The sequence below is a fragment of the Lepisma saccharinum genome, chromosome 6 (assembly GCF_977018435.1).
Source record: "Lepisma saccharinum chromosome 6, izLepSacc3.1, whole genome shotgun sequence".
NCBI lineage: Eukaryota > Metazoa > Arthropoda > Insecta > Zygentoma > Lepismatidae > Lepisma > Lepisma saccharinum.
The window spans coordinates 48,692,672-48,707,006 of record NC_139234.1 but is presented as its reverse complement, the minus strand read 5'-3'; the positions used below and the strand labels follow the sequence as shown (position 1 = coordinate 48,707,006).

Genomic DNA, 14,335 nt, shown 5'->3' with positions numbered 1-14,335 from the left:
TATTCTGAAGGTCTGGTTTATCATTCAGAATGACAAACCCACCGAAATGTATAACTCACTCCTGTTTTTCTGCGGTGCAGACCAGTTATCTTAGTTTCTTTGAAACTGTTTTTTCACTTTAAGAAACATTGTCTTGGAAATCATATTTAGAATAATTAAATATAGTCGAATATAATGTAATTACAATGTAATATATTTATTGCATATATCCATAATTATCATTATATTCCACCATGAGACTCATGAAAAACAGGTGCCTTCCAAGTAAGCGGGATGCCAATCTTAGCTATGGGCCTGGGAGGGGGAAATCGTCTCCAAACCTCAGCTGGTCGCGAGAGTGATGGTTTGTCTCGACAACTTTCAATCTTCTCCAGAACTCACCTGGTCGATGATAGGTTCCTGAAAAGAAAGTGATGTTAGCTCTCGACAACTTGGAATCTTTTCCAAAACTCACCTGGTTACGCAAGTGACATTAGCTCTCCATAACTTTTATTTTCCTTCTTCAAAACTCAGCTGATTACATGTATGTGAGTAACGTTAGCTCTCGACAACTTTGAATCTTCCCCCAGAACTCTCCTGATTGATGATAAGTCCCTGAAAAGAAAGTGATGTCACTCTTGACAGCTTGAAATATTTTTCCGAAACACATCTGACTCAAGGGCGTATTCTGGGAATGGGTCCATGGGGTTCCGGACCCCCCACCATTTTTATATATATATATATATATATATATATATATATATATATATATATATATATAAAGGGTGACAAGAAATAACCCGTACTAATGTTTGTGATCATAAAGTTATTAAACCGAAACAATTGAGCAAAACAACACTGAAGAACAATGACATGGGACCTTAGGAACAAGACGTTCAGCCGGTTTCGAAGTGGCCTCCCTGGGCGGCGATACAGAGGTCCAAACGGGCTTTGAAATTTTGGGCAATGGGCCGCAGGTCCTCGGGCGACAATCGGTTCCACTCATGACGCAGCAATTGCTTCAGCGACTCCAAATTGTGGTGGCGTTTAGCACATACCGTGGCCTCATAAATTGACCAGACACTGTAGTCCTTTGGGTTGAGGTCCGGCGAGTAGGGCGGCCATTCAGTCGATGCGATGAAGTCCGGAAAATGGGTTCTGCACCACGCTTCCGTCATTTTCGCCCTGTGGGCCGGAGCGGAGTCTTGCTGGAATGTCAATTGCCTATCGCCGAAGTGCTGCTGGGCCCACGGAAGGACGACATTCTCGAGATTGTCGCGGCGGTACACTTCTTGGTTGATTTTGACCCCTCGATCCACGAAAACCAGGGGCGTCTTGCCGCTTGCGGAAATTCCGCCCCACACCATGACCGACTGCAGATTTTGGCGGTGTTTGACGATGACTGAGGTACCGGGAGCCTCTGCAGACCAGGTCATGTTGGTTTGGTGGTTGTGCGCCTGCTCCACGGTGAACAGCTTCTCCTCTGTGAAGAGAATGCGTTCCCATTGCTGACCTGCGGCCCGGCGCTTCAGAGGGCGGCATCTTTTGAGTCGCAGGCGCTTGCTTTCGTTCGTGAGAAGTTGAACTTTTTGGAGCTTGTACGCCTTGAGGTTGAGGTTCTTTTTCGCCATTTGCCGCACCGATTCGCGGTTGATTCCGATCTCACGGGCGACGTTTCTCATGGAGACCCTCGGATTTCGCTGAACTCGCTTTTTGATGATCTTACGGTTCTGGGACGTGTTGACGGTAGGCTTTCTTCCTCTTCCGGGACGGTCGCCTTCATGGCCGAGCTCCTTGAATCGATGAACTGCGTCTGAGACTGTCATTTTTGGAACACCCAGCAAACGAACAATTTCACATTGACGCTTTCCTTGACGCCACAGTTAAAAAATTGCACAGCGTTTGGTTGACAGTCTGAAACACAAAGACTGTAATCGCTATGAAGCCGAAACAACAGGTACAGTTACAAAAGACTATGAAGAATCCAATAACACAACAATTATTTGGCTATGGTACACTACATTCTTGGCAGGATACGCCAAACTTTGTACGGGTTATTTCTTGTCACCCGATATATATACTGTGGTAGATTCAGCATAATTTCCGAGACACTTTATGTAGCAGGTATAGAACAATATTATTATCTTTGTGTGCACGGTTTGTGGATTCTGAACATAACATCCACTAAAAGTTTTCAAGCTTCAAACTTGGTAGATATATGTCAGCTGAAAATCTGACTTTAGTGGTCCCTACCAAGTCACAGTTCCAACAGGCTCCCCTGTTGCCAACGGCCTTTCTTTCAAAAATTTTAATTTTCAACAGTCAAAAACGACCGCTTCTTTCTTGGACGTTCGAGATACGAATGGAATAAAGTGTTACATACATACGCGTAGTTGCTACGCAAAGAATATGAAAACCTAAAGTTTTAATAAATATAACTCATTTACAATAATTACTAAATTTTTGATCGATCCTACCCGCACACATTCACATACATATTTGTAGGACATGTTATTACCTAATTAATTAGCGCATTAACATATTATCATAAAAAAGAGAACTGTTGTTCTGGCACAGGGGCAAGGTAACAAGTTCAACCAAATATTTCAAAACTGCTTCTGAAAAGTATCAACATACATTTAATTCTGAAATTGCCATTCCAAGAATAACAAATCACACAAGAACACGAGATGACCATCCTCCTACCATTATAGGGGGGCATTGACCTTGGGGTATGAGCTCTCGTGGCCGGACCCCCCTCCAAATTTTATTTCTGGATATGTATACGCCCCTGACCTGACTATGTGAGCTGATAGAAAATTGAAGGATTAAGTTAGCTCTCAACAACTTTGAATAATCTCCAAAACTTACTTGGACACGAGCGTGACGTTAGCTCTCGGTAGCTTTGAATCTTCTCCAAAACTTACTTGGACACGAGAGTGACTTAGCTCTCGGTAGTTTCGAATCTTCTCCAAAATGTACTTGGACACGAGCGTGACGTTAGCTCTCGGTAGCTTTGAATCTTCTCCAAAACTTACTTGGACACCAGAGTGACGTTAGCTCTCGGTAGTTTCGAATCTTCTCCAAAACTTACTTGGACACGAGCGTGACGTTAGCTCTCGGTAGCTTTGAATCTTCTCCAAAACTTACTTGGACACGAGAGTGACTTAGCTCTCGGTAGTTTCGAATCTTCTCCAAAATGTACTTGGACACGAGCGTGACGTTAGCTCTCGGTAGCTTTGAATCTTCTCCAAAACTTACTTGGACACGAGAGTGACGTCCTGGTCGATGGGAGATTCCTGAAAAGAATATACCGTGTGTGATGTTGTTTAGCTCTCAACAGCATGGAATGTTATCCAGACCTCACCTGGTCCGTAAAGATCACAACGATGTTACCTTTCGATATCTTGTTATAGCTTCACCATTGCAACTAACCAATGACTACTAACAAATAGAAGTTGTAATGAATGGCAAAAGATTGTGTTAGTTTTTATCATTATCACTTTACAAATTTCTCAGCTGGTAGAAAGCTGTAGGATTTTTCTGCTAATTGACAGAAAAGGCAATTCCTCATTTGTGATATAACGCGAGGAGGAAAGCTAACTTGACAAGTGCTAACTCAAAACGCAATCCGAGGACTTCCAGGCTCCCTCCCCCTCCCGGAGCTTAAAAACCCAGACGCGGGGACTACTCTAGACGTCTCCATTTCAGGGAACCGCAATTCGGAAATGCCTTTCCCAACATCCGAGAGACATATTTCAAACAATCCAAGTGTTGACGAGGGTACGTGTTCTTCCACAGAGTGGAGCAGGGTTGATCCGGAGCACTCGGTGAAAATTACCCATCGGGTGTTGAAAATTTCCCTCATTTAGTAAAATCCCTCCCATCGAGGGATATTTTTCTGAGTAGAGGAAGACATTACTTCAACTGGAAGGAAATTTTCAACAGTTTAGAACATCCCTAATTGTAGGGAATGTAATTTTGAGCAGTGCAGAATTTTCCCCCTACTCAATCTGAGAAAATTTGTTTCCTTGATACAAACAACTAGGGCAAGCAAAAATTAGCCTGAGTGAAATTTTGTCCCTACTTCACGTTTAATTTGAGCTTACTTCTTCGTAGTTATCCCTTTAACGTTTATGTTTTTCATATTTATTCCTTTCGCAATAATTATTTATTATGTATTTCTCTCTCATTTAATACCATTTGCAAATATTATCTTTAGTATCGTAATTAATATTCCTGGATTTTTCTCCTCTCATTTCCTGCTACTCAGTTTTGGTTTCTTTTTTTTTTTAGCTGTTTAGTGAAATTAGCTTTAACATTTTGATTTTCACTAAGAATTTTTGCAATCTCTCTCTCAGAATCTTATTATTATTTTTACAAACCGAGTTCTAACGTCACTTTCGTGACCAAGTGAGTTTTGGAAAATATTCGAAGTTGTTGAGTGCTAACATCACTCACATGTTCGGGTGAATTTAAGAAAAGATTACAAGCTGTCGAGAACTAAAATTACTCACTTTTTCAGGAAACTACAAATCGTTGATCAGCTGAGGCTTGGAGACAATTTGGAGTTATCGAACGTTTTTCGATTGTTTTGTTTTTGCGGAAATTTTCGAATTGCGAAGGGATATTATTTGTGTGGAACAAGTATATTTTTTGTTTTCGTGAAGGAATTGAAACCAAATATGCCTATGTGATTTGACACTAATTTGGCATGTGCATACAGACTTTGCCTTCAAAGTCTCTATCTTTTTTTTTTTTACGTTTATTCATCATTGTTTGTAATTGCAATTTTTTGTATTTGATTCAAACTTATTTCCAGTAGTAGAACCTCTTTTTCAAATCAAAAACCACAACTTTTTTCCCTGTAAGAAATTTTTGCAAAGGGAAAAGGGAAAGTTACCGAGGGAATTTCCCCCACTGTCATTCGTTTGGGGTTGGGGGACGTGTGTGCGATACGTCTTCCAAGAAACTGCTCGACAAGGGTTGACCTTTTCGTTGAGTTCTGTCGCGCGGGGGTTATGGGGCGGTTCTCTTCTGACTACACCCTCACCGACGCAGTTGCCTTGAGTGAAACAACTGTTTCTGGAGACAAAGGTCTGCGAGGGGGAGAGAGCTGTAATGTGACACTTGACGTCACTTCCGTTGAGGCGGCGCGATATATTTTGCACTAAAACCTCCTCCTCGACGCCCAAATGTGTTATATTTACTCGGCTCTCCCCTCACTGTGCGACTTTCTGTCTGGCTTCTAGTTTTCTTGACACCAAGAATTCGCCACGTTGAAATGAATATTCCTAACAGAACAAAACACTAGGTCTTGAAAAGAAAAAAATCAGAACTGCATTCTGATTCTATTTTCTACTAATACAGTATTTAGTTACTTTACACCACTTTCCTACCTCTTAGATTAATCACGACGATGAGCATAAAAAGTGATCTGATGAAATGGTGACATTACAAATACAATGATACGTCCATGTCTGACAGGGATTCGAACCTGGAACCTCTGACTTCGAAATATATTACGCTGCCCCCTTCTCCACGGAGATCGGTTCCTAATTTATCAGTACACATAAACAAATATATATATATATATATATACTTATTTAGGAGGGTCCAGGGGATCCGAACCCCTCCCGAAAGATTTATCAAGTATTAAAATTAAATATTGAAAAATTTATTCGTTTAGCCGTTGTTATATAACTTCTTCTGAACTTATTGTAAGACAAGGATTATATTGGGATCATACGGCTTTGAAGGATAGGAAGGAAGTAATTAGGGATGTTCAGGGGTCAGGAGCCCCCCGGAAGACTTACCAAGTACTAAAATTAAGTAATGAAAATATTATCATTTGTTGCATAATCGATGGTTATTAATTTCCTCTGAACGTTTTAGAAGGCAAGGATTATATTGGGATCATACGGCTTTGAAGGACGTTACAAAGAAGATTTATGTGCACTACTACTCAAAATAATATGCATAAGATATTAATCAGAAACTTACTTTTCTCCAACTGCATGTAACATCATTTTTGTTATTCGATAAATATTAAATTATTCATCTATTTGACATTAGCTAATTCGTTGCCAGGGCACTTTTTTTAAAGTAAAATATTCCGATCGTAACTACAGATAAGCTACGAAATGAATATGCGCTGTTATATCTATTATTCTTATACAGTCGTGTAATAATAATATAATATTAATGTATGTATTGTAATTAGTAGATATTAATTTGATTTAATATAATTGTTTTAATTTAAACATTATTATTATTATTGTTATTATTATTCCTGAGACACTTGGTTCGGACCCCCTCCGAAACATATTTCTAGATACGTGCCTGATATATATATATATATATATATATCTTTGCACATTTACAATATTCCATTAAAACTTTAAAATTCTATGGGGCTGTACAGGTAAATCCAAGATACAGATTTCTGACGTCATTACATGCCAATGCTACGTCACAAACACCAATATTCGGTTTAGAGATTTCGAGAGATTGGATGCATTTGTAAAGGCAAGAGCAGTCGAAAGCCATCAACGTCACAAGAACGTGTGGAACGGATTCTGGAATAATTTCAACACACCGCAGAAATCAACACATCTAGCCAGTTTCCAGCTTAGAATTGCACAACTCAGTGTAGAGGATGTAATATCAATATCATGAGAGCCATTTGGCAAGATTTCTTTATGGCAATTAGAAATTAAACTTTGTTATCTTCCTACATGTGGTTTATCTTCTCAATTTTAAATAAAATCCTAAATGCTGTAAAAAAAGATCAAGATATTAACATATTTCTACCACAGTAAAACATTCGGAAACGATAAAGAAAAATGATAGAATAATACTCATAAGTTCAGAGCCATCTATTATTCACCATAGCAAACCATATCAACATAGTAGCGATTTTTTTTAAACCCATTTTATTTCAAATTATTCAGTAATAACTTAAAATCAGACAATATTGTAAAAAACTATTCAAATTTGTTAATATAAAACTTTGTAGAAATTATGCCAACTTGTATTCGATTCTGGAAAGAAGAAAATATCAATAAAGAATGAGGTGAAAAATTATCATGACCACTACTGAAAGAAGATGGCTGAAGTCTGAAATCGAAAAATTGTAAGTAGTTTCTTATTTCTTTATCCCAGGTTGCGCTTGTATTTTACCGAAGCAATGTGACGTGTAATATTTGTGTATTACGCCTAGAGTGCTTGAAAAACGTGATAATGTTGAGGAAACGTGTTCATGTTGCATCTAAAGAATTCCGCTCCTGTGGAGTCTGTTCTTGCATATTCCACAGAAAGCTTTCTCAACCTGAGACACTTGTGATTGGTGAAGCAACAATTTGAAAGTGTCAATTTCTTTTTGAATCACTCTGTATATTATTATCTTTGTTGTGAATCTGAACGATTTATAGTATTTTTCAGTTTGTTTTTAAGACCCCTTTATGCGCAGATCCGAACAACTATGTCACCACTGGCTATCGAACCAGGGACACCTTGATTAGAAGGTGACAATTACCACGACGCCATTGGAGAAGCCCTATTTATATTACTTCATGAAATTTATTAAATGTATGGTTCTTGCTATGAACGTATAAAAGTTGGCAGCAACAGGTTACGAAATTGCGAAGAATAACATGGCATTGATATAAATAGTTCGGATCTTGTACATCTGAGGGACTTTACTTGTTAATGGTTCTCTATATAGAGAAAACTTCCATCCTCCTTTGAAAGAATCCAATATAGTCACTCTTGAAAAGTTCTTGGACTGAAGATGAAAAGAATGTTTCAACAGTAATGACTATAGCTTGGATTTTAATGCACAATAAAATACCAGAAAATGCTATATAAAAATGCAACAACGACCTTAAAACCACAAAAAATTGCTCTATAAAATTTTCAAAATGCTTTTTTTGCAACATAACTACGTCTTCATTTCACCAGTCCTACATTGCAGTGCGCTATTAACGCCATAGGCTGTCAAAGCAAAGCTACTGCTGATTGTCTCAACAAAGGCTTGAACATTAAAAAGCTCCTTTCCAACTCAACCGATATCAGAGGAGATTACTTGAAGTAAACTACGTCACCAGCTTATGTCTGGTAGTTCTCCAGTAGAAAAAAAATCATCAGACAAAATGTCAGGAATTGAACATAGCGTACTGAACCATTTATTTTTGTTCAAACCAGATTTATTTTCTTCCTTACTTCCTCTCCAACTTTTTCAATGAATCTAAATCACTTGTCACTTTTTTCACTGTCTCTCTCATCCAGAAGGAATGATTTACTAGATTTTTGGGAACCAAAGTTGTTGTTTTTCTGACTTTCGTACTGGAAAGAAACAAGTGGATTACTTTTTAAGAAAATAAACAAAAACGCTAAGAAAATGTCCCTTCTCTCGTAAAAGCATTAAAAAGTCAAGATAATGTTTTCTTCAAAATACATTAAAATGCGATGAAATCCTCTAAGATTGCAATAATCTGCAAAGTACAAAAAACGCAAAAAAAAAGCTTCATCATATATGTTTTTGTCATGAAACCCATGAACATGTAACTGAGTGATGTATTGAGCTCCCCCCCCCTTTTCTCCAGCAAGATGTGCATGCATCAATACCCCAGCCTTGATCAGGACATTTCTTTTTTGCACTTCCGAAGTCTCTCCTGATAGCTACAAGAGCATCAATATGGAAGAGAGTAAACCTAACGATTACCACGAAACAACTTCAAGCACGGGAATAGGAACGAAATGAAAACGAGAATAATACTCACGATAAGGAATAAACGCTAAGCGTTAAAAGAGTAACCGCGACTGTCCGACCCTGGAAGACGAGACTAGCTTGAAAGGACAAATCTGCTCGCGACAGAGGAGTTAGGTGGAAACTGGCACGTAACAGCGCTATAGGTTACAGGTCGGCATTTCGTTCGTATGCGTTCGGTTGTTTTGTTCATTATCGTACGCTTTGTTGGGTTTGTGATGATTGTTATAACTAGGACTCGGAAGTTGAGGACATTTTTCCCCTAGTGTCCGAAGACGAGGCCCAACATAATATATGTTCATTTTGGGTCATTTTGCCAGAAAAAGGTGGATTTTATTTGTCCATTTTTGGCTTATTGGTCCTTCTTTAGCCTTTTTTTAGGTCTTGAAACTTCACCTTCTTCAGACTACTTTTTACTGCCCATTCTTAATTCGAATCATCATCAGTTCATCACCTCTTAAACATCCTTTCTGTAGTAAAGAAATAAAAAAAAAAAAACAGAAATAAATAAATATATTTAAACCATCCCTGAAACGAGAGAAAAACATTTTTGGACGACTGAAGTAGGTACGGTCCTTTAACCGTAACTTGTCTGGAAGGTCGCGCTGGAGATGACTATTGTGATATACTGCAATTCCAACTGAGGTAAGGTTTCCGAATTCCTATATGTCAACAGTCAAAATTCTCGACACTGGTCAAGTAACAATCCCCATTTGTTACATGAACAATCACTTCATCCACAACAGATCGGTGTGTGGTGCGCGATTTCGCGGAGAAAAATAATCGGTCCATTATTTTTCAACACAACAGTTGACGGAATAGTTTATCTTGACCTTATCACACAGTTTATTTCTCTGTTGGAACGTGATGAACGTGATTGTTGGTTTCAACAAGACTCCGCAACATGTCACACGTCTAATGAAACTTTAGACATGTTGGCAGAGTTTTTTGGCAATCACATTACAAGCAAAAACTTATGGCCCAGTCGCTCCCCGGATCTGACGTCTCCAGATTTTTTTCTGTGGGGTTATTTGAAACAAACAGTTTACATTAATAACCCAAGAACACTTGATGATCTAAAAATAAACATTTGCACAGCCATTAACAATATAAACCAATCAACCTTGCATAAAGTTGTTTCCAACATGATAAAACGTGTTGATGAATGCCTCAGGGAAAATGGTTGTCATTTTCAACATCTTTTGTAAAGCTACACTGCCTGTTACGCGCATTGCATGGTTGCCAGGAGTAGGTAAGTAACACTTTTTTCACCATAATTTTCATTTTCTTTTTTTCCTGTTTCCAGTATTTCCATGTCATAGACCATCATTAAACACACCTTTTGTTGCCTTCAAACATCAACAGTGTTGCCACTGTAGCTCATATTTTTTTTAAAACACCCATTTGGACCGGTACGCCTTTACGAGGCATTTCAGGATTGGCTATACGCGAAAACGATCGGTTTTCTTCTCTGAACTATAGATGGCGAAATAGTCCACCTACCCAAGGTGAAAATTGACGTCCAAATTTCCGTACGAATGTTTGACATGCAATTTTCCATGCTTTGTGGAAAAATAAATTTACACTTTCACTTACATTTGGCAACACTGCATGAACAACACTGCACCCCGTTTGTTGTTTCTATGTTTACAAATATCTACTTGGACAGGGCTAACATTTGGTGTATGACTTATGTATGTACAGGTTTCGGTTACAAAGTAACGCAACTCTTAATTCCCAGTTACGCCGTTCGTGGGACACCCTGTAGTATAGGAGAACATTGCTTGTTCGTTCCTACTTTCTGTGCTGGGCTTGGCTGAGTGTTTCTATATAAAGGGAAATTTTCCGCGGTGTAGCAAAATCTAGGTTCAATTTTAGGTAAGAAAGGCCAGATTTTTTGAAAAATATAGATATGTCGGAAAATTTGAAGTTCTCTGACTTCTGGTTTTGTTTTGCTTGTATGAATGCATTGGTGTTTTAATTCTATTATATCTAATTAACCAATGTGGGGCCTATAATAAATATATACTATAATTAAGAACTGGTGCTGTAAACCAGAAAACGCCACTGTTGTCACTGGGCTCGTCCAGCCTGTGCATGCGTAATTTGTTTGTCGCAAATACGTCAAGAACAAGACCGCTATATCAAGATTGCACGAGGACATCCTACATATATACACAATGCGACACGACAGTAGCAACGCTAACCTAATTTTACATTGCGGCGACCACAACTTTGTAGCTTTTTCTCCAAAACTGCACACTCTTGCGAAACGAGCGAGTACAGAGTACCGAAAGAACTGCAATCAAGAAGCCGAGAAAGTTAACAGACACCAATCAGCAACAGCCAATCTGCTCCCCGTGGTGAGCAATCACCAAAAATAGCGGAGAGAGAGAGAGAGTACATATGGCGAAAGGAGTTAGTTAGCTGCTTTGTAGTAATTACGAGGAACAATTCCAGCTTAATGGAGGTGCCAGGAAGGACGTTCGACAAGGATCCATAATTCCCTTTTTCCCGAATCGGAAAGCACTCGCCCTTTAACCTCTGTGTGAATCGTTAATCGATTTTCTGCTTCGAGTTCCGCCCCAACCCCCGTTTGTAAATTTTAGAAGAAATTATTCTCTGTCTCTTTTCGTGGGGCTTTTAGATTTATATTTTCTCTGAGATTTTCTTGTTCTGCGGCAGGAGGAAAATTGAACCCAAACCGTTAGTATTTAGTTCTATAGGACCATAATACTGTGTTACAGTATACGTATTTACTCTGGTTGCACTAGAACTTCACTTTTGATGTCTTCCTTTCAAGTAAGAGATTGTCAGAAACTGCAGGATTGGAGGGTTGAAGAGTACTGGAACGCCCAGATACTGCAGGAGGATAATTAAGTTCATTTCAAGTAAAAGCTTGTCTGAAACTGCAGGATTGGAGAGTTTACGAGTACTGGAATGCTTAGATACTGCAGGATCATTAAGTTCATTTCAAGTGAAAGATTGTCTGTCACAAATTGCAGGATTGGAGAGTTGACGAGTACTTGAATGCTCAGATACTGAAGGATCGTAAACTTCATTTCAAGTGAAAGATTGTCAGAAACTGAAGGATTGGAGAGTTTACGAGTACTGGAATGCTCAGATACTGCAGGATCGTAAAGTTAGTTTCAAGTACAAGATTGCCTGAAACTGCAGGATTGGAGAGTTGACGAGTACTGCAATGCTCAGATAATGTGCCTCTCTTTCTGCAGGTAATTTTAAAGTAAAATGGATAATTGACGTGGTTTGAAAATTCTGACAAGAACGAGTATAATATTTCGTTTCAGTCCTAACTCCAGGATACTGTTATTAATAAACTTTACACAAAAAAATACACCGCTAGACCAATGAGATGGCGTTCACGTAAGTCCAGCCGCCCTCCGTGACAGAATGATTAGCACAGTGCGTTAGGACACCAGGTGTCCCGGGTTCGAATCCCGGGCAGGCATGAGGGTTCTTTGTGAGTGCCCCTTCATCAATTTCATCACTCATCCTCATCGTCGCGATTAGCCAAAAGTGGCAGAGAAGCGAAATAAAATAAACCTAAAGTACCGCCACCGTAAGAGCCAGCGCGGGGATCGTCTTTATGGCAGTGACCCTCTGTTGCCGCGTTTACCTACGAAGGAACCTGCGGTCAAACAGCCAATTCGGCTTACCGCTGCCTGCCTTTTTGGGCAAGAATCGGCAACATTATAATCTCTCCTCCCCGAAGCAGACAGCAGGAAAACAAGATTTTGCCAAAATAGCCGTTCTGCGCTGTGAATGAAGGCCGGTTCTTATGATGGCACTACTATATAATCAATATAATTAATTCACGCGAGTCTATTGGGGAGTGGTTTTGCCTTCCATCTCTAGCAGACAAATTCATTTTTTTTTTTAAACCAGGAAATCTATCAAGTATAACTCCCACCCACAAACCCATGGGAACTCCACTGGACAAACACTAATAGCAATACCAAATTCGTTAAATATTCCTGTTCCTGAATGTTCACACAAAAGGAAACATTTGTTCTGTCAAGAAAAAAAGTAATGTTTTCTTTGTTTCGACACAAACAAAACAGCTTTCCGCCAAGGTTGCCCCTTCATCATGAAACATCTTCCCGAATTCGTTCATGGGAGGAAACAATAATCCACGAACTGTTCCTTTGAAAATTATCCTTCCGCTTCTCCTGCTTGTTCCATTCCATATCTTCTGCGTTTATCTCTTCTTCTCATTACATATTCCACCTCTACATCTCGCAGAATGCTGTCACACACTGGAATATATATGAAGCGGGCTTTTTCCAAGAGACCTTGGATCTCAGAACGCAACTGAATCTTAAACGAGCGATGGTCGCGGATGGGGGAAAATTCCCACCGAATGGGATATTTCAGGTTGACTCGAGGAAAATGGAGATATTATGGGTTGTGATGAACACAACATACAGAGTGTTTCAAAATGATTTGTCGGATTTCAAATGGCCGTTTATTTGGATTTCACAGCGTCAGAGTGGTGAGTCAGTCTGACGGGAAACTCATTATAGTTCATCTAATACCTTGTAAGTAGACCCCGGAAGTTCAGGCATGAAAGAAGGCATTTATAGTGTAAAAAATGGGCACCAAAGCAAAAAAAAAAAAAATAGGCACAATAAACCGAAAAATGTGCCAAATTCCAAGTCAATTACACAATTTCATTCAAAATGAAAATATTCACATGGAAATAACATTTTTACTTTCTTTTATGCCTTGATTGCGCATAACCTCCAGTTTTTTCGACATTCATAGAGAACCGTCTGTCAGAAAGAATGCTTTTTCATAACAGAAAACGATATATTTACTTCGAGAACAGTAATTGGACCATACATGAAATAGACTATTGTAACCGATTCATATCCACAAGAAAGAATTTTCACCTTTAGGAATATCACAAATTGTTTTCAGTGTTTCCAATTCCGCATTTGCACTTATTACACTTTTCCACTTTACTGCAACAGCACCTGTGTCACCTGGCACTTCAATCAGCTGCTGCACCGATGCCTCGAAGACTTTCGTGGATGCTGTAAGAGTTTCGCGCCTTTTTCTCCAGCTTTGTATTGTATCTGACAACATCATAACGTGCTGATAAATAACGTTTTTTGAAATGAAAATAAGTTATATACAATTTAATAACAAAAAGCTTTGGGAACAGAGGCATTAAAATTAAAAATAGGCAGTAGGGTACAAAATAGTCAAAATTAAAAAGCTTCTAAAAACATCAGCAACAACATAAAAAATGTGTATCAAGAAAAATATTATCATTAAATGCAGCAGGAAAAAAATACGTGGTAAGTAATCGGAGGGTAAAAAATTAGAGATTCTCATGATAGAATTCAAGTACCGTGATTTGGTTTGATTTTGGTTATTTAGCGTCGCTTTTCTGTCAGTTTTAGGCTAATCGCGACGATGAGGAGGGGTGTGATATGATGAAATTGATGAAGGAACACTCACAAAAGAACACCCATACACAGGCCGGGATTCGAACCCCGGAAGACCTGACGTCATAGCACCCTGTGCTAGCCACTCCACCACGGTGAGAATCCAAGTACA

General features: G+C 39.0%; 1 protein-coding gene across 1 annotated transcript; it reads right to left on the bottom strand.

Annotated features, from left to right (window-relative positions):
- Window positions 1-875: 875 nt before the first annotated feature.
- LOC145989070 (uncharacterized) lies at window positions 876-1,805 on the bottom strand. Its single transcript, XM_083124365.1, has one exon. It carries the CDS (start codon window positions 1,803-1,805, stop codon window positions 876-878), a length of 930 nt encoding a protein of 309 aa, XP_082980491.1.
- Window positions 1,806-14,335: the final 12,530 nt, after the last annotated feature.

Coding starts and splice junctions, on each gene's coding strand:
- LOC145989070 (XM_083124365.1), bottom strand. CDS start 1,805: ATGACAGTCTCAGACGCAGTTCATCGATTCAAGGAGCTCGGCCATGAA.